This window comes from Balaenoptera ricei, chromosome 6 (assembly GCF_028023285.1).
Source record: "Balaenoptera ricei isolate mBalRic1 chromosome 6, mBalRic1.hap2, whole genome shotgun sequence".
NCBI lineage: Eukaryota > Metazoa > Chordata > Mammalia > Artiodactyla > Balaenopteridae > Balaenoptera > Balaenoptera ricei.
The window spans coordinates 38,704,988-38,727,282 of record NC_082644.1 but is presented as its reverse complement, the minus strand read 5'-3'; the positions used below and the strand labels follow the sequence as shown (position 1 = coordinate 38,727,282).

The following is a 22,295-nucleotide window of genomic DNA, read 5'->3' as shown; positions in this document are numbered from 1 at the left end:
GCGTGAAAGGCCTTCAGGTCTGTCCAAAAAGCAGATTTTACCCCTGGGAAGAGAGAGAACACTGAGTAGGAGAGCCTCACACTGCAGTGCAGCTCTGCAAAAGTCTTGACCATGCCAACAAGAAGCCACAGAACAAATATTGCCTATGATCAGATCCCCGCATTGCTCAGGAATGGCTCAGCTCTAGTACCACCATCATGGTCAGCCGATGGCTGAAGCAATGCAGAGAGGACATGGTCTCAGCAATAATGCTGCAAGAGATCTCCAAAATACAGTGGCTGAAGGCTGGGGGCAACTACAAGCCTCACAGCAGGTTCTCTCAGGAAGGGAGAGATGAGAAACTCATTGCCATGGCTGCCACAGCCCACCCTTGTGCTGCATGGATCCACTTCTCCACCCATCTTTGGAGAGCAGCTGCTCCACAGTTCCTGTGGGCCTCTACTAAGGAGACACTTAAAAGAAAAACATGAGCAGAACAAACGCTGTCCCCATCCATCACTGCAATTATTCAGGGCTGCAACTCATCTCCATCCTCCAATATCTATCAAAATTCCCCTCTGCCTCAGCTATCACACCTCTGCAGGTCTTGGCAGCTGATGTGATTAAGTGACCCAAACATTCCTTAGGTGTCTGAGACCCTGGCAATCATATCATCCTCATTCCAGGGTGGCCGTGATGTGTCCACTCATACTTAAAGTTAGTGGATCACTTGAGTGCCACCCATAGTCAACCTGCTGCCATCGTGTAGAAGCAATCCTACCTCCTTTAGCTGATCTGGGTCCTGTCTGCTGGTCCTAGACACAAGAGACTAAAGTAAATCATTGGCAACCACAGCTTGCAGTCAAACTGTACCCTTGCTATGTCCCCTGTGGAAAGACTACACCCACTTTGAGACTAGGACTACTAACGCTGCAGAGCTCAGAGGTGCAGGGACACACGCTTGCACAAAGTTCCCTAGCGGGACACTGTGAGCTACAGTAAGTAGGACTGTTTCTGTTTCCACCTTCTGCTTCCCAGACCCATTAGTCTTTCTACTGGGGATACAGAAGCAAATGGAAGTTTCTAACTTAGTGCCTATACTGCATCCTGAAAGACTGCAGCCCATCCTTGCAGAGTATTTCCTCTGAGTTGGAGCTTCATCTGTGCCTTCTGAAGGCCACTCCAGCACTCCAAGAGGCCCGTCGCCTCTGGATGATGCAGTCTGTGATACAACCAATGGATGACAAGGCAAAGGTCCACCCACCCACCCACCCGTCCCACGTCCCAGCAAAGTCAGTCCCTTGTTCTGATGCTATGTTGTATGTGATTCCACACCTATGGATCAAGGAGTCAATTGGTAGCGTTAAACATATACTAAGTTGCCAAGTAAAAATGATTAATTATATTATATACGAAATATAAAAAATAAATAAGACACAGGTGTTGCCTTAAAGGAGCTAATAGTCTAAGGAGGATCAAATATGCACAGTAATGTCTTCCTTCATCATTACATACCATACTCATAGCAAGAACATATAAATGTTCTTAAGTACTGGTAAGCCACCATCACAAACCCTTAATCATAATCTCTGAAAATAGTCAAGTCGCACCAAAAATGTATTTACGTGCCCAATATTCACTAGTTGGCAACAGTTAATACTAACCATAATTTTTTAAATTAATTGGCAACATTTAATAAGTTCGGTTCTATGAATCCCAAATTTTTATATTGTATATTTCCAATTCCAAATTTTACAACAAAATAATGCTGTCCATATTGCTATTTTTAGATTATATACCTAAATCAAATTCAAATAATAATCAAATTACTAAATTAATATATATTACTAATATAATATTTTTTCAAAGATTACTAAATAATCTTTTTATATTTTCAGAATCATTCTAAATAGAACATTTCTAAATTGTACAATGGTCAGGTTTATTATGCTGGCTTCATTTGAATAGGTAATAAACTTAGAAAATAAAGTAAACCCATACAGACAATTTCAAAACAATGCAAAATTTCCAAAGCAGGATAAAAAATGACACTAACTTTATTTTTTTTCTTTTGATAGGCAAGAAGTAGATTTATTACTACAGGATGCTTGTGAGGGATACAAGCAGGCAGGTGAGGGGGCTCTGCCGACACTAATTTTAATTCAGAGTAATTTTCTTCCTAAATACCCAAAGCAGTTTTTTTCAGCATGCTCCATATTTTGACAATGGTCTTGTTTACGAGGAAGAGGAAATCTGCAACTCACCTTTGTACACCGTAAGGCCTTTCCAAAATAGGCTCTTTGAATGGAGGAGGAATGTGACCAAAATAATCAGGATAAGCCACCTCTGAATATTCTGGGACAGACTTTGTACTTTTCACAATCTCAATATAAAGATCTGAGTCGTGGAGTGTTGGTCCATCAGGAACTTCAACTAATGCTTGTTCCACTGATGCAGTAGACTCAGTGTCTTCATCATCCTCAGTCTCGACTCCAGTACAGCAAAGCTTGCCTAGCTGAACAGTTCTTCCCTCAAACAGAACATTCCCACAAGTAGCCACGTGTGAACATGCGTTAGCGCACGTCAGGGCAGTGACAGGGAGACTGCAGTCCTTCTTCATTCCTGCAGTAAAACCCGGGGCTGTTTGAGAAGGAATATTCTGCAATGTAATTCGGTCCAAGGCCTTCACAATATCATTGTTTAAGCCATGGCCCGATGAAATAGTTCTGTTCTGATCGCCTAGCTGCTGTTGTAATGTTCTGTCATTATCTTTAATGTCTTCTTTTGCCAGAACCGCACAGGCTGGTTTCTTATTATCTTCATCTCCTTTAGGAGACACAGTCACCTTCATTACAACTCCTTTTCTTAAATTGCCGGAATTCCCAGATGCTTCCTCTCCTGCCGTGGGAACAACAATAGGGCCACGCACTTTTCCCTCAAATACAAAAGCTTTTGGTTCTCTGGAGATTAAATCATAGTCCTTTGAAAATAAAAAATAAGTTTAATCTTTTATATGTAAATATTTACACGTATTAACAAAACTAAGATCATATTCATTTTATATGCTGATTCAGAAACCTAACATTTGAAAATTTTAAATGTGGATAAAACAGGGTATATTTTAATTTTGCTAATAAAAGATAAAATGTTTAACCAGCACAAAATTCATTACACTTATTTTACTTTTTCTATTATAAAAATAGTGCCTATATATAACAAATATGAGAAATTTTAGAAAAGTATAGAGACATTAAAATCATCCAAAATCTATTAAAGGAAACAGAACAGCTAAATTGTTATTCACTAATTCAACAGATATTTAGAGTGTTTGTTTTGTGCCAAGCACTGTTTCAGGCACTTAAGACCCATCAGTTAAAAAACAAACAAACAAACAAAAAAAACTCTTCCCTTTTGCAGCTTATATTCTTCTACAGAAGGAGGGGAGAGGACTGTCAATACAAAAAGTAATAAACATGATACAAATATATTTTATGGAATGTTAGAGGGTAAAGTGTTAAAGCAAAAGAAGAGGGGGAAAGGGGAAAAGTCATTCACATACAGGGGGAAAAATTGTCATTTTGTCATTCACAAAAGGGGGAAAAGTCATTCACATACAGATACTATTCCAAGCCATGAGACTGGACATCATCAGTGGAAAGAAACAGACAGATAAGAGAAGAAGACAAAAGGCTGTACACCTCGGGATACTACAATCTTAAGAGGTTGAGGAGATGAAAATGAAACAATAGGAGATGGAGAAGAAAAAGCTGGGCTGGAAACATGAAAACCAGGGAAGAAAAGTGTCCTGGAAGACAAGTAAAAAAAAGGATGCTGCTGACAGATCAAATAGCCTTTTCTCTTTTTATACTTTTAGACATTTTATTGGTCTATGTAAGATTTTATCAAAAAAAAAAAAAAAAAACCTCAATGGATTTAACCTTTATTCTATTGCTGGGCATTAAATCCTTCACAGAATATGGAAGGATTTAAACAAACAAATAAGATGTATATTTAAGCCATTTCCAAAATTTTGCTATTATAAAGAACTCTGCAATGAACATCCTTTTGCATAAATTTTTTGTTTAGGATAATTTCCCAAGCACTGAAATGGAATTACAGAGCCAGATACTATAATCAATTTTAATGTCTAATACAAATTGTCCAAATGCCTTCCAAAAATACTTAAATTAATACTATTCCCAGTAACTGTATATGAGAGTATCTATTTCAACTTTTCTCTTCCTTGACAACATTAGGTACTATAGTTTTTAAAAATTTTTTCTAAAGTGGTAGATAAGAAGTATGGTCTTACTGCCACTTTAATTTGCATTTCTTTGACTACTAGAAAAGCAAACAATTTTCCATATATCTATTAACCAGTTTATTTCTTCATAGGTAATATATTTGTTCCTGGAATATAGGGATTTTCTTGTTTTGTAGTATAAATTCTCACATTTATTTACACACACACACACAGAGACACATCCCTTAACCCATTTTTGCAACAATTTTTCTGGATTTACAATTCATCTTTTAATTTTGTTTAACTTCTACACACACATTATGTAGTCAAAATTAAGACTCTTTTCCTTTGTGATTCATTCCTTAAATATCCACTGTATAAAAACCAGGGATTCAAATATTATTCACTTTCGGCCTCTGCACTATATCTAATCCAAGGAGACAAGGAGGCACAAAGGAGGTAATGGGTAAGTGTCTCTGCATTAAAAGGGCTGAAGGGAAGAAATCTGCATTTAAAAATCTGTTGTAGGAAACCTGGTGGGCTAGGTATCTACCCTACAGAAACATTTACAACTGTTGGAAAATATATTAAAATATTTTGGGAGTTCCCTGACGGTCTAGTGGTTAGGATTCAGAGCTTTCACTGCCTTGGCCCAGGGTTCAATCCCTGGTCAGGGAACTGAGATCCTGCAAGCCACATGGCACGGCCAAAAAAAAAAGATATTAAAACATTTTAAGTATGACAACAAGTGAATAAGAAAGCAAGGATTAAAAACCAAATGGTAAGTGAAGATGGAATCCCAAAGTTTTAAGACTGAAGCTGGCTTTCACTTGAAAAATGTTTGCTAAAACAGGTGACCTAGGGTATAGGTTTTCCCATCTCAAAAAGTATAAAGAACAGGAGAGTAACCCAGAGCTTGCATAAAGTGGGGAGTCCAACAGAAGATACACCTCCCATAAAGATTGAACCCCAGAAAACTAAACCTTCAGTATAGAGGCCCTAGAAATACCCTACCACAAAACAATTAATAGCAAGAAAAGTCAACTGTCTCAAACCTTAGCACTTAAGAGGGTGAAGAATAGCACTACTCACAAAATGGTACCAAAAGCCTGCTATCACATCACATGAATTTGCAGCCTGAATTCACATTATCTGGGTGGTACAAAAATCCTCAATGAGGAATTTAATCTATTACAGTGCTTGTCAAAAGCAACAACAACAAAAACTTCTGGAATTTCCACAAAATTATAAAGAAAACGAGCAGCTCATGGTAAAAAAAATTTTTTTAAAAAAACTGCAAGAAATTCAGACACTAAAACTATAAGACTAAGGAATGCCTATATTTAATATGTTCAAAGAAATGAAAGACAAGAAACAAGAAGTTAAAGACTGATTAAACATTTTTTTAAACCTTCTAAAAATCAAAAACAAATTTAAATGCCTAATGTATGTTTCTAATGACAGATTAGATGGAGCAAAAATTAGAACTAGGGAACTGGCAGACTGTTCTGATGAAATTACCTAAATGCAGCACAGAGAAACAAAGAGAAGGAAAACATTAAAAAAAAGAGTTAAGAGGTAGGGGCAAGATGGCGGAAGAGTAAGACGCGGAGATCACCTTCCTTCCCACAGATACAGTAGAAATACAACTACACGTGGAACTGCTCCTACAGAACACCCACTGAACGCTGGCAGAAGACGTCAGACCTCCCAAAAGGCAAGAAAATCCCCACGTACTTGGGTAGGGTAAAAGAAAAAAGAAATAACAGAGACAAAAGAATAGGGACGGGACCTGCGCCAGTGGGAGGGAGCCATGAAGGAGGAAAGGTTTCCAGGCACTAGGAAGCCCCTTTGCGGGCAGAGACTGCGGGTGGCAGGGGGGGGAAGCTTCGGAGCCGCGGAGGAGAGTGCAGCCACAGGGGTGTGGAGGGCAAAGCAGAGAGATTCCCGCACGGAGGCTCGGCGCTGACCAGCACTCACCAGCCCGAGAGGCTTGTCTGCTCACCCGCCGGGGCGGGCGGGGGCTGGGAGCTGAGGCTCGGGCTTTGGTGCTAGCCAGGAGGGAGTCCGGGAAAAAGTCTGCAGCTGCCGAAGAGGCAAGAGACTTTTTCTTGCCTCTTGGTTTCGCGGCGCGCAAGGAGAGGGGATTCAGAGCGCCGCCTAGACGAACTCCAGAGGCGGGCGCGAGCCGCGGCTAACAGCGCGGACCCCAGAGACGGGCGCGAACCACGGCCATCAGTGCGGACCCCAGAGACTGGTAGGAGACGCTAAGGCTGCTGCTGCCACCACCAAGAAGCCTGTGTGCGAGCACAGGTCACTCTCCACACCGCCCCTCCCGGGAGCCGGTGCAGCTCGCCACTGCCAGGCTCCCGTAATCCGGGGACAACTTCCCCGGGAGAACACACGGCGCGCCTCAGGCTGCTGCAACGTCACGACGCCTCTGACGCCGCAGGCTCGCCCCGCCTCCTCCGTACCGCTCCCTCCCCCGGCCTGAGTGAGCCAGAGCCCCCGAAGCAGCTGCTCCTTTAACCCCGTTCTGTCTGGGCGGGGAACAGACGCCCTCAGGTGAGGTACATGCAGAGGCGGGTCCAAATCCAAAGCTGAACGCTGGGAGCTGTACGAACAAAGAAGAGAAAGGGAAATCTCCCCCAGCAGCCTCAGAAGCAGCAGATTAAAGCTCCACAAACAACTTGATGTGCCTGCATCTGTGGAATACCTGAATAGACAACGAATCATCCCAAATTCAAAAGGTGGACTTTAGGAGCAGGATATATTAATTTCCCCTTTTCCTTTTTTTTTGTGAGTGTATATGTGTATGCTTCTGGGTGAGATTTTGTCTGAATAGCTTTGCTTTCACCATTAGACCTAGGGCTAGGTCCGTCCATTTTTTTTTTTTTTTTTTTTACTTAAAAAAATTTTTTTTTCCTAATATATGTTTTCTTAATAATTTTTTCCATACTTTCTATTTTTAGAAATTAAAAAAATTTTTAATAAGTTTTTTCATATTTTTTATTTTAAAAAATTAAAAATTTTTTTTTCTTAATAAATTTTTTTCTTAAAAATTTTTTCTTATTTTTTACTATAAAAAATTAATAAATCTATTTTAAAAAAATTTTTAAAAAATGTTTTTCTGAATACATTTACTCTTAATAATTGTTTTTCTTATTTTTTATTATAATAGCTTTATTTTATTTTATTTTATCCTCTTTCTTTCTTTCTATTTTTTTCTCCCTTATATTCTGAGCTGTGTGGATGAAAGGCTCTTGGTGCTCCAGCCAGGCATCAGGGCTGTGCCTCTGAGGTGGGAGAGCCAACTTCAGGACACTGGTCCACAAGAGACCTCCCAGCTCCACGTAATACCAAACGGCAAAAATCTCTCAGAGATCTCCATCTCAACATCAAGACCCAGCTTCACTCAACGACCAGCAAGCTACAGGGTTGGACACCCTATGCCAAACAACTAGCAAGACAGGAACACAGCCCCATCCATTAGCAGGGAGGCTGCCTAAAATCATAAGGACACAGACACCCCAAAACACACCACCAGACGTGGACGTGCCCACCAGAAAGACAAGATTCAAGCTCATCCACCAGAACACAGGCAATAGTCCCCTCCACCAGGAAGCCTACACAACCCACTGAACCAACCTTACCCACTGGGGACAGATACCAAAAACAACGGGAACTACGAACCTGCAGCCTGTGAAAAGGAGACCCCAAACACAGTAAGATAAGCAAAATGAGACGACAGAAAAACACACAGCAGATGAAGGAGCAGGGTCAAAATACACCAGACCTAACAAATGAAGAGGAAATAGGTAGTCTACCTGAAAAAGAATTCAGAATAATGATAGTAAGGATGATCCAAAATCTTGGAAATAGAATAGACAAAACGCAAGAAACATTTAACAAGGACGTAGAAGAACTAAAGAGGAACCAAGCAACGATGAAAAACACAATAAATGAAATTAAAAATACTCTAGATGGGATCAATAGCAGAATAACTGAGGCAGAAGAAAGGATAAGTGACCTGGAAGATAAAATGGTGGAAATAACTACTGCAGAGCAGGATAAAGAAAAAAGAATGAAAAGAACTGAGGACAGTCTCAGAGACCTCTGGGACAACATTAAACGCACCAACATTCGAATTATAGGGGTCCCAGAAGAAGAAGAGAAAAGGAAAGGGACTGAGAAAATATTTGAAGAGATTATAGTTGAAAACTTCCCTAATATGGGAAAGGAAATAGTTAATCAAGTCCAGGAAGCACAGAGAGTCCCATACAGGATAAATGCAAGGAGAAACACGCCAAGACACATATTAATCAAACTGTCAAAAATTAAATATAAAGAAAACATATTAAAAGCAGCAAGGGAAAAACAACAAATAACACACAAGGGAATCCCCATAAGGTTAACAGCTGATCTTTCAGCAGAAACTCTGCAAGCCAGAAGGGAGTGGCAGGATATACTTAAAGTGATGAAGGAGAAAAACCTACAACCAAGATTACTCTACCCAGCAAGGATCTCATTCAGATGTGATGGAGAAATTAAAACCTTTACAGACAAGCAAAAGCTGAGAGAGTTCAGCACCACCAAACCAGCTTTACAACAAATGCTAAAGGAACTTCTCTAGGCAAGAAACACAAGAGAAGGAAAACACCTACAATAACAAACCCAAAACATTTAAGAAAATGGGAATAGGAACATACATATCGATAATTACCTTGAATGTAAATGGATTAAATGCTCCCACCAAAAGACACAGACTGGCTGAATGGATACAAAAACAAGACCCATATATATGCTGTCTACAAGAAACCCACTTCAGACATAGAGACACATACAGACTGAGACTGAGGCGATGGAAAAAGATATTCCATGCAAATGGAAATCAAAAGAAAGCTGGAGTAGCAATTCTCATATTAGACAAAATAGACTTTAAAATAAAGAATATTATAAGAGACAAAGAAGGACACTATATAATGATCAAGGGATCGATCCAAGAGGAAGGTATAACAATTGTAAATATTTATGCACCCAACATAGGAGCACCTCAATACATAAGGCAAATACTAACAGCCATAAAAGGGGAAATCAACAGCAACACAATCATAGTAGGGGACTTTAACACCCCACTTTCACCAATGGACAGATCATCCAAAATGAAAATAAATAAGGAAACACAAGCTTTAAATGATACATTAAACAAGATGGACTTAATTGATATTTATAGGACATTCCACCCAAAAACAACAGAATACACATTTTTCTCAAGTGCGCATGGAACATTCTCCAGGATAGATCATATCTTGGGTCACAAATCAAGCCTTGGTAAATTTAAGAAAATTGAAATCGTATCAAGTATCTTTTCCGACCACAACGCTATGAGACTAGATATCAATTACAGGAAAAGATCTGTAAAAAATACAAACACATGGAGGCTACACAATACACTACTTAATAACGAAGTGATCACTGAAGAAATCAAAGGGGAAATCAAAAAATACCTAGAAACAAATGACAATGGAGATACGACGACCCAAAACCTATGGGACGCAGCAAAAGCAGTGCTAAGAGGGAAGTTTATAGCAATACAAGCCTACCTCAAGAAACAGGAAACATCTCGAATAAACAACCTAACCTTGCACCTAAAGCAATTAGAGAAGGAAGAACAAAAAAACCCCAAAGCTAGCAGAAGGAAAGAAATCATAAAGATCAGGTCAGAAATAAATGAAAAAGAAATGAAGGAAACAATAGCAAAAATCAATAAAACTAAAAGCTGGTTCTTTGAGAAGATAAACAAAATTGATAAACCATTAGCCAGACTCATCAAGAGAAAAAGGGAGAAGACTCAAATCAATAGAATTAGAAATGAAAAAGGAGAAGTAACCACTGACACTGCAGAAATACAAAAGATCATGAGAGATTACTACAAGCAACTCTACACCAATAAAATGGACAACCTGGAAGAAATGGACAGATTCTTAGAAATGCACAACCTGCCGAGACTGAACCAGGAAGCAATAGAAAATATGAACAGACCAATCACAAGCACTGAAATTGAAACTGTGATTAAAAACCTTCCAACAAACAAAAGCCCAGGACCAGATGGCTTCACAGGTGAATTCTATCAAACATTTAGAGAAGAGCTAACACCTATCCTTCTCAAACTCTTCCAAAATATTGCAGAGGGAGGAACACTCCCAAACTCATTCTACGAGGCCACCATCACCCTGATACCAAAACCAGACAAAGATGTCACAAAGAAAGAAAACTACAGGCCAATATCACTGATGAACATAGATGCAAAAATCCTCAACAAAATACTAGCAAACAGAATCCAACAGCACATTAAAAGGATCATACACCATGATCAAGTGGGGTTTATCCCAGGAATGCAAGGATTCTTCAATATACGCAAATCAATCAATGTGATACACCATATTAACAAATTGAAGGAGAAAAACCATATGATCATCTCAATAGATGCAGAGAAAGCTTTCGACAAAATTCAACACCCATTTATGATAAAAGCCCTGCAGAAAGTAGGCATAGAGGGAACTTTCCTCAACATAATAAAGGCCATATATGACAAACCCACAGCCAACATTGTCCTCAATGGTGAAAAACTGAAACCATTTCCACTAAGATCAGGAACAAGACAAGGTTGCCCACTCTCACCACTATTATTCAACATAGTTTTGGAAGTGTTAGCCAGAGCAATCAGAGAAGAAAAAGAAATAAAAGGAATCCAAATCGGAAAAGAAGTAAAGCTGTCACTGTTTGCAGATGACATGATATTATATATAGAGAATCCTAAAGATGCTACCAGAAAACTCCTAGAGCTAATCAATGAATTTGGTAAAGTAGCAGGATACAAAATTAATGCACAGAAATCTCTTGCATTTCTATACACTAATGATGAAAAATCTGAAAGTGAAATTAAGAAAACACTCCCGTTTACCATTGCAACAAAAAGAATAAAATATCTAGGAATAAATCTACCTAAGGAGACAAAAGACCTGTATGCAGAAAATTATAAGACACTGATGAAAGAAATTAAAGATGATACAAATAGGTGGAAAGATATACCATGTTCCTGGATTGGAAGAATCAACATTGTGAAAATGACTCTACTACCCAAAGCAATCTACAGATTCAATGCAATCCCTATCAATCTACCACTGGCATTTTTCACAGAACTAGAACAAAAAATTTCACAATTTGTATGGAAACACAAAAGACCCCGAATAGCCAAAGCAATCTTGAGAACGAAAAATGGAGCTGGGGGAATCAGGCTCCCTGACTTCAGACTATATTACAAAGTTACAGTAATCAAGACAGTTTGGTACTGGCACAAAAAGAGAAATATAGATCAATGGAACAGGATAGAAAGCCCAGAGATAAACCCACACACATACGGTCACCTTATCTTAGATAAAGGAGGCAAGCATATACAGTGGAGAAAAGACAGCCTCTTCAATAAGTGGTGCTGGGAAAATTGGACAGATACATGTAAAAGTATGAAATTAGAACACTCCCTGACACCATGCACAAAAATAAACTCAAAATGGATTAAAGACCTAAGTGTAATACCAGACACTATCAAACTCTTAGAGGAAAACATAGGCAGAACACTCTATGACATACATCACAGCAAGATTCTTTTTGACCCAGCTCCCAGAGAAATGGAAATAAGAACACAAATAAACAAATGGGACCTAATGAAACTTAAAAGCTTTTGCACAGCAAAGGAAACCATAAACAAGACCAAAAGACAACCATCAGAATGGGAGAAAATATTTGCAAATGAAGCAACTGACAAAGGATTAATCTCCAAGATTTACAAGCAGCTCATGCAGCTCAATAACAAAAAAACGAACAACCCAATCCAAAAATGGGCAGAAGACCTAAATAGACATTTCTCCAAAGAAGATATACAGATGGCCTACAGACACATGAAAGAATGCTCAACATCATTAATCATTAGAGAAATGCAAATCAAAACTACAATGAGGTATCATCTCACACCGGTCAGAATGGCCATCATCAAAAAATCTAGAAACAATAAATGCTGGAGAGGGTGTGGAGGAAAGGGAACTCTCTTGCACTGTTGGTGGGAATGTAAATTGATACAGCCACTATGGAGAACAGTATGGAGGTTCCTTAAAAAACTACAGATAGAACTACCATACGATCCAGCAATCCCACTACTGGATATATAACCTGAGAAAACCATAGTTCAAAAAGAGTCATGTACCAAAATGTTCATTGCAGCTCTATTTACAATAGCCAGGACATGGAAGCAACCTAAATGTCCATCGACAGATGAATGGATAAAGAAGATGTGGCACATATATACAATGGAATATTACTCAGCCATAAAAAGAAATGAAATGGAGGTATTTGTAATGAGGTGGATGGAGTTAGAGTCTGTCATACAGAGTGAAGTAAGTCAGAAAGAGAAAAACAAATACAGTATGCTAAAACATATATACGGAATCTAAGGGAAAAAAAAAAAAAAAAGGCCATGAAGAACCTAGTGGCAAGACGGGAATAAAGACACAGACCTACTAGAGAATGGACTTGAGGATATGGGGAGGGGGTGGGGTGAGATGTGACAGGGTGAGAGAGTGTCATGGACATATATACACTACCAAATGTAAAATAGATAGCTAGTGGGAAGCAGCCGCATAGCACAGGGAGATCAGCTCGGTGCTTTGTGACCACCTAGAGGGGTGGGATAGGGAGGGTGGAAGGGAGACGCAAGAGGGAGGAGATATGGGAACATATTGTATATGTATAACTGATTCACTGTGTTATAAAGCAGAAGCTAACACACACCATTGTAAGGCAATTATACTTCAATAAAGATGTTTAAAAAAAAAAAAAAAACTCAAAAAGGATTGTCCAAAAAAAAAAAAAAAAAGTTAAAAGATATGGAAGAGAGTTAGAAAATCTACATTCAATTAGAAATGCCAAAAGAGAAGAGAGAGGGAAAGAGAAAGAGGCAGTATCTGAAGAAGAGAATAAAGAATTTTTCCAAATCCTATGAGAAAACAACACTCACAGATTCCAAAACACAATGAATCCCAAACAAGACTTAACAAATATCTACACTTAACAAACATTTCTGGGAAACTGTAGAGCATTGAAGCTAAAGAAACAATCTTACAAGTCACCAGAAACAATTTCTTATAAAGCGAAAACATACACTCAACCCAGCAATTTCACTTGTAGGTATTTATCCAAGAGAAATGAAGGCATATTTCCTACAAAGCTTTCCTACAAAAAAGCTTTGTACACACATGGTAGTATCAATTGTATTCATGATAGCCGAGAACTGCCAACATTCCAATACTCATCAAGAAGTGAATGAATAAAGAAATCGTGGTATATTCATACAATGAAATACTACTCAGCAATAAGGAAAAAAACCACTGATAAATGCAAAACACAGGTGAATCTCAAAAACATACTGAGCAAAAGAAGCCTTACACAAAAGAGTACACACTATATGAGCCCAGTTTTGAGAAATTCCAAAACAGGCAAAATTAACCTGGAGTGACAGCAGATCAGTAGTTACCTGGGCAAGAGATGAGGGTATTGTCTAAAAAGAAACCCAGGCAGAATTTCTGGGGTGACAGAAACAATTCTATGTCTTGATGGGGTTGGTAGCTACACAATTGTATATATTTGTTAAAACTCATTGAACCTAAATATTTGTAATTTATTGCATGTAAATTACACTTAAGTAAAGTTGATTTTAAAAAAGCAGCTAGAGGAAAACAGTGACTAACTTTCAAGAAGAATTACAAAATAAATACTTTTTTGGACCAAAAAAGAGACAGACAGACACTATAAAACATTTCAAGCAGGAGGAAAGCAATTCAGACAGAAAGTCTGAGAAACAAGAAGAAATAAAAAATAAAAAGGTAGTGAAAATGTGTGTAAATCTTAAACACTGAATCTAAACAAAAAGCAGTAGCAACATATGAGTTTTTTTTTTAAAGCTAGAATTAAAATATAAATTCAAAGCATATAAGTTTTGAAGGTTTGGGAGGTGTATATAAAGTATCCTAAGTTTCCTTTTATAATTAAGAAGAGAAAAGAAAGATCCTAATTAACTTCAGAATTTAGTAAATACATATATTAACTATTTTATCAAGAGTAACTAGAGGGCTTCCCTGGTGGCACAGTGGTTAAGAATCCACCTGCCAATGCAGGGGACACGGGTTTGAGCCCTGGTCCAGGAAGATCCCACATGCCACGGAGCAACTAAGCCCGTGTGCCACAACTGCTGAGCCTGTGCTCTAGAGCCTGCGAGCCACAACTACTGAGCCCGCATGCCACAACTACTGAGGCCCACGTGCCTAGAGCCCGTGCTCCATAACAAGAGAAGCCACCACAATGAGAAGCCTGTGCACTGCAACGAAGAGTAGCCCCCACTCGCCACAACTAGAGAAAGCCCACATGCAGCAACGAAGACCCAACACAGCCAAAAATAAAATAAATGAAATAAATAAATTTTTAAAAAAAGAGTAACTAAAATTTTTGCATATATGTCAAACTTACACTCTAAATGAATGCAATTTGTTGCACATAAATTATACCTCAAGAAAGTTGAATAAAATTAAAATAACAAGACTGTATAGTTTTCATATAAAGGTGAAAAAACTGAAACGAGGAAAAATAATCCAAACAAAGGCAAGAAAAAGACACAAAGACACAGAGATGAAACAAATGAAAATACAAAATAAGATCTCACAAATTCAAATATATGAATAATTATATGTAAGTGATCTAAACGCTCCAGTTAAATAGCAAAGACTCAGACTTGAGTTTTTAAAATCCAACTATATGCTGTTTAAAAGATAAACATCTAAGGGTAACAAGAAGTTGGTGAAAAAATTTTTAAAGATACCAGGCAAGTAACTAAAATTTATGTAACTACATTAATATTTTTTTAAAAAAACTTTTTGCCTTAAAGTCTTACAGATAAAAACTAACTTCAATAAAAGGTTCAATCTGAGGGAATTCCCTGGTGGTCCAGTGGTTAAGAATCCACCTTCCAATGCAGGGGACGCAGGTTCAATCCCTGGTGGAGGAACTAAGATCCCACATGCCACAACTGCTGAGCCTGTATGCCTCAACTAGAGAGCCCGCATGCTGCAAACTACAGAGCCCACGTGTTCTGGAGCCTGTGCACCGCAACTAGAGAGAAGCCCGTGTGCCACAATGAAGAGCCCACGCACCACAAGGAAAGATCCTGCATGCCGCAACTAAGACCCGATGCAGCCAAAAAAACAAAAGGTTCAGTTTGAAAGGAAGAGAAATCAATTTACACTTATACACATTAAATAATAAGCCTCCAAAAATATGTAACAAAAACTGACAGAGCTGCAAAAAGAAACATATTTGCAATCATAGTGAGAAATCTTTAACACACTTTTCTCAGTAATTGATAACACAGGAATAAAAATCCATAAGGATAGAAAATTCTAAATTAATTAATTAAATTCTAAACTAAACTAATTAAATTGTGTTAATTCTAAAGACAATTAACAATCTTATCCTATTAGGCGAATATACAACTGTGCCTAACTGCAGCAGAGTTCGTTTCAAAGACATGAGAAATAATAACAAAAGTTGACCATATTCAAAGTTATAAGCCTCAAAAATTTCAAAAGATTATAATCATAAAGGATATGTCCTCTCATCCTACTACAATATGCTAGAAGTCAATAAAAAGATAAACAAAAAATTGGAAATTAAAAAGCCAACTCTGGGGCTTCCCTGGTGGTGCAGTGGGTGGGAATCTGCCTGCCAATGCAGGGGACACGGGTTCGATACCTGGCCCAGGAAGATTCCCACATGCCGTGGAGCAACTAAGCCCATGTGCCACGACTACTGAGCCTGCGCTCTAGAGCCCGTGCTCTGCAACAAGAGAAGCCACAACAATGAGAAGCCCGCGCACCACTCGCTGCAACTAGAGAAAGCCCACGCACAGAACAAAGACCCAACACAGCCAAAAATAAAAACAAATAAATAAATTTATAAAAAAAAAAAAAGCCAACTCTGACATTACCAATGAATCAAAGGAAAAAATCATAATGGAAAAAAAGTTTCAAAACAAAGATAATGAAAGCACTAAATTTCAAAACCTGTGTGATGCAACTACAACAGTAATTAGAGGGAAATTTATAGCCTGAATATGTAAATATTAGAAGAGAAGAAAAGCTGAAAATTACTGGACGTCTATCTTAAGATGATAATAAAAAGAGAGAGAGAGAGAATGAAAGCAGGAAATATCAAGACATGGCACTGTAAGCATATCATTTAGAAATATGGGGATTAACTTCAAAAACATATGGAAAGGTGATTGTAGGAAACAGCAGATAGGAAGGAGACTACAGTTTTTCCTGATTAAACTATGTAAAACTATTTGCTCTTTAAACTTTGTTCATGCATAACTTTAATAAAAACTTAAAACCAAATTAAAAAGAGGGGAAAAAATAAACATAACAAAAGTCCATATCGTAAATGTCATCATGCTACCACAGATGTATGAAAATAGAGCTGTGAAAATGCAGGATTTTGACACTTCTAATATTCTGCTATCAAGAAACAAAAGAAAATAAAACTATACTTGTCACTACAAATAAATAATCATAGCTTTAAAAGCATGCGTAAGGTCCCCTCAAAAAAGTCTGTTGCTAACTACTTTAATAATTCTTTATGTGGACTTCAAATGCACTCATTCTGCCTCTGTCAGGCCACTGAATAGTAGCTTTAACACATCTGGAAACAAAGTGGGTGGTGTTCAGGTAAAAACAAACACATCAAGCAATTTTAAGCTTCAGTGGTTGATGTTGAAAGTGACATGTAAATCCAAGTGGAAAAAGTCATAATCAAAATTAATTCCATTTCTGTTTAATATCTCATGATCTGCCATCTCATATCATTGTATCATTTGATACAATGATAGATGAAAAAAATTCAAACACTTTCTATTTAGAACCAACCAATTATTTTTAATTCTCAAAAATACATCACTTAAATATTGCTGCCTATACATAGTTCCAACACACACTTAAAAAATTAGAGACTAAAGTGTTTGAACAGTGCATTCCTCTGAAACTGAAAAATGAGAAAGAGTGCCAACACAATTACTTTAGAATGATTTTCCAATTACGCACATAGAAGAAAATGTGCTATTTCCTGCAACATATACTATATACATAGACCTAACTACTATTCTACTTTAAGCTTTAAAAATATGGCATTAATAAATATGCACTACCTGAAATACTGGAAGTAACTTTTTTTGCTTAAACACAATAAAACACAATAAAAAGGGGTAACTCACTTGGGAAGAATCCTCAGATCTCTTAACACTCAGACACACCTGTCTTTACCATCTGACCCTGGTCACACCAAGTCAGGCCAAAAGTACGAGTCTGTTCTAGGAGCAGCCAAACTAAAGGACAAGTTGGCCAGCTCTTCAAAGGTGCCAAGCAGGAAACCATCACAGGTGGCCTATTCTGGTTGTTGAACTAATAGGCAAACGTACAAGTACTCATCAACATAGTCTACAAGAAAGAACTGGCTTGTGAAATAATGCGAATCAAAATCCTGACCTTAACACCTACTAAAAAACTAGTCATCTCTATTCCCACATCAAAACTCCTATAGTTTTTACTCACATTATATAATTCTTATATGTATACAAATAGAGAAGAAAATAGGTCATTTCTTTACAGAATAATCAATTCCTTCCCCAAACCCCTTCCACAATATATTTTTTCTGCTTTAAATTGGCAGTATTTGTTATCTCTGGGATTTTGTTTTAAAGCGGTTCTTAGTTGGGCACAAAAGTGTGAAAAGAGCAGCCAGATACTTCCTGTAGGTGGCATGAAAGAAAATCACCCTGTATCCTTTCCCAAATGCCTCTTCTTGTCTTCTTCTTTTTCTTTGACAAATAACCTCTCCTTCATTCCTGCCCTCTTTCTACTACCCCTGATTTCAACGTACCTTCCAACATACCCCAAATCTATGGGGAGTACCAAGACACTGGGGGAGGGGGAGAGGGAGCAACTTGCTGCTTCTTCTATTGCATCCAAAAGCTCATTAGTTCCCAAAGAGAAACCTGAATAATTAGAACTGTGAAATGTAAACATTAGCTACAAGTATTTCTCTGTTTTTATTTCTCACATATAGCTTCACATTTAAGTTTTTTTTCTTTGAGCAACCAGGAATTAAGTGTGTGAAACTTGGTGGGGGTGGGGGGGGGGAAGAGGGGGAGGGATGGGGGTTTTGCAGCAAGAGCTAAATAAATCTAAGATTATCAGTTCAAACTCTTTATTTTACAGTTTAAGATTCTGGGCAGTTTCAGGGACTTACTCAAGAACCCACCACAAGTGAGTGGCAGAGTGAGCGTAAGAAACTATATTTACTACTAGCCATCAATTCAATCAGCTTTACTTGCTGTGCAATCCAAGCTGAATACTATATTCTAGTAAATAAATGAGGGTAAGAAATGTTAACAAGAAGTCACTGTCCTTATGAAGCAACTTAGATTCAAAGACTTCCAGTTGTCCTCTTTCCCCAACCTTCCATGCTTATATGGTGACTATCAGGAAAAACAATTCAACGAGCATAGACTATATTTTTAATTAAGCATTTTCTCAGCTCTCATCTCCCCTCAGCTGAAAGCAACTGATAAAAATAAGGCTTTAACATAAGATTCTGAAATGCCATTTTAAAGATTATTTTTAAAAAGAATAAAAAATTATGTCAATTAACTTGATAAACAAAAATGATTAAAAAATTTAAAAGCTAGTCCAAAAATTAAATCGCCTAGTCCCCTCATTTTACCGACAGCAATTTGTAGCTCAGAATGCTGAAATAATTGTCCAATGTCACTCAGAAAAGCAACAATACTTTAATTTTTTAGAAGTGAAAACAGTGATTATAGGTCTAAGAAAAAAAGAACTTTTTCTTAAAATTAGTTAAGATGCTGAATTTTCTGTATACCTGAAAATCATCAACAAGCTCAGGGAAAAGGTGTTCATACATTTTAAGTTCTTCTATTGTTCGTCCTGGTTCTTGCTGGGGTTTTAGTTTGTTAATATCCGTTTCAATATCATCATTCTGAAATAATAAAAATGGTATGTCACCAATTAAGAAAAACGAAAAATTACAAAATACATTTCAGATTTAAAGCTTTCCAAATTATTAATTACATGTACATAGAGAATAATCACTGCAGAAAGGTTGTATTAATTTCATTGTAAATTAAAATTTGCTTATATTTTTTGGTTGTTATGTTATTGTTATTTTGGTTGTTATGTTGTGTTTTCTTTTTATCAAAGATTATTCTAACATAGCATGGTATTTGGGCTCCTCAAGATAGAAAAACTAACATCAAGATCGATACTAAATTACGTTCGCCCCCCCAACCTCCCCAACTGCCATCGTTTCGCTCAGATTAAAGGGCAGTAAAACTTAAGAAAACTAAATTGAAAAACGTAAGCATATGATGGTGGTGGTGATAAGCAAAATAACTAACTTTTATAGAGCAATGAAAATATGTGAGGGGCTATGCTAAGGATTTTACATAATGATCTAATTTAATCTGCATAAGAATACTATGAAGCAGATAGTATCATGACCTCCATTTAATTAAAAAGGAAACTGAGGTACAGAGAGGTTAAGTGGCTTGCAAAGAGAGGAGCCAGCATGTGAAATCACTAATCAGTGATTTCAAAGAATACACTGTTAGTCAATATAACGCATTGCCTCAAGAGCGACTAATGGTTATCAGGCACCCTTAGAAAAGCTCATTACCACCATTCACTCTGTTTTTCAGGGAAAAAAAACAATGAGGAGTGGAACAACAGCCAAAAATGATTTCCATGTCCCTTTGGGGAAAAAAAAGAGGGTAAATGTAAAGAAATATGACCTCGGAGGAATAGGGTATGTATCCAGGATCAATTTGATCTGTGTGTGTACAAAGAGCTAATGTACATCATGATGGAAAGACAAGTGTGAGTTACCTACTATCCAAGCTATTTTCTAGGACCCTCAACAACTCTGGCCTTTCACAAATACAAATCCATCATTACCTTCACTGATGGCTAAAGAGAGATAATAAGACCACTTATTAATTTTCAATTGGTATTCATCTTCAATTTTACATTTATCTTACTATCAGAGTAAAGTACATATTTTTCAGACTTAAATTCATTCTACTATGTGTCAATCCTTAAAATGCTTTATATACATGTACCTGATTATATTTATATATTGTCATATTAACACACAATTTAAAAAAGAACAATATACTATATATTTCTCATATTTCATATTCAGGAATTTAGCTATTATTTCTTTAACCAATAAAAAGATTTTCCCCATTGCCATAAATAATAAAGACTGGTTTTATTTAAAGAGTATCATATTAATTACTGTATCATAATTGTGTAATTATTATTACATGAATATATAATTTCATATATCCTTAAATTATGCACTGATGAACCAAAAAAATGTAACTTTCTTGATTAGCATCTATTAAAGTAGATAATACTTTCCAAAGAATAAAAAATTTTTAAAAGGTATTCCTTTCTCTAAACATACTAGTAGTTCAATATTCATTACTATTTTATGAAGATATAGCTTTACAAAGTAGCTATTTTAAAAATTAAAAAAAAAATTTCCTGTAAAACAGGCACAGTGAGGAAAGAAAACTATACTTTGAGAGGTCAATAGCAAGAAATTTTGTGTTTTGGTTCGGGGGGGAAAAAAAAGATAAAGAGCTCCTGACACACTCAGAAGAAATAAACCTCCTACTACTCCTTAAAGTTCTTCTAAAATTAAGGAGAAAAAAAAAAGAATGCATTGAAGCTTATATACTGACAAGTCCTGGCAATCTGGAGACGACTCTTCTACAACAGAACCTCCAGGTTTCTATAAATGCTCCAAACTCTGAAAAATCTGGGGCAAAGAGAATTGAATCACTATGGTGAGGAAAAAACAGTCTCTATGACTACAGTCACATTAGAACACAGATATTATACCCACTACAATGTAGCAGGTTCACCTAAAGCATGAAAAAAGTGATGTGATTTAGATAAAAAGGAAAAACTAAGGAAAGTCCAAATGTAACAGACAACGTGAGTAAGAAGCAGACAGTGGTAAAGAAGAAAAATAAGATAACACAGCTCAGCAGTGTCAAAGAGCCAACAATTCTGTAGCCCTTGAAAAAAAGTAATATTTAGCAGAGCAGAGTGGTAAAGAAAGCAAACATTCACACTGGACTGGTTTATTCTGCATCTTGGTCCCACCTCTTATCAGCTACACCAATAACCTTTCTGTACCTCTGGTTTCTAATTATCAGCCCTGTAAAGCAGAGGTAATAATACCACATACCTTATAGGATTACTATCAGGATTTAATGGTTACTACAGGCATACCTCGGAAATATCTCAGCTTCAGTTCCAGGCCACCATAATAAAGCGAATGTCGCAATAAAGCGAATTTTTGGTTTCCCAATACATACAAAAGTTATGTTTATACTATACTGTGGTCTATTAAGTGTTCAATACATTATGTCTAAAAAAGCAATGTAAATACCTTAATTAAAAAATACTTCATTGCTAAACAATTACAATAGTAACATCAAAGATCACTGACCACAGATCACCATAACAAATATATTAATAATGAAAAAGTTTGAAATATTGTGAGAATTACCAAAATGTGACACAGAGACATGAAGTGAGCAAATGCTGTTGGGAAAATGGCACCAACAGACTTGCTCCACACAGGGTTGCCACAAACCTTCTTCAATTTGTTAAAAACGCAGTATCTGCTAAGCTCAATAAAGGGAAGTGCAATAAAACGAGGTACGCCTGTATATGTAAAGTGCACGGACTAGCACAGGATTAACTGTTCAATAAATTCAATCTATTATTTTTTCTTATTATTGTAACTGCTGTGTTAAGGTAAAATGGGGAAAATGTGAGCAATCTCAAATACCCCAGTGAATAATGCTGCCAATAACTGTATT

General features: G+C 37.1%; 1 protein-coding gene across 6 annotated transcripts in view; it reads right to left on the bottom strand.

Annotated features, from left to right (window-relative positions):
- AGTPBP1 (ATP/GTP binding carboxypeptidase 1) overlaps window positions 1–22,295 on the bottom strand; it is a 178,751-nt gene that overhangs the window by 73,005 nt on the left and 83,451 nt on the right. For all 6 annotated transcript variants that reach the window (XM_059924507.1, XM_059924513.1, XM_059924508.1 and 3 more), the window contains 2 exons: window positions 19,259–19,375; window positions 2,244–2,959 (listed from right to left, as the gene is read on the bottom strand). In XM_059924507.1, the coding sequence (XP_059780490.1) occupies window positions 2,244–2,959; window positions 19,259–19,375 (833 nt within the window). The remainder of the gene's footprint in view (window positions 1–2,243; window positions 2,960–19,258; window positions 19,376–22,295) is intronic.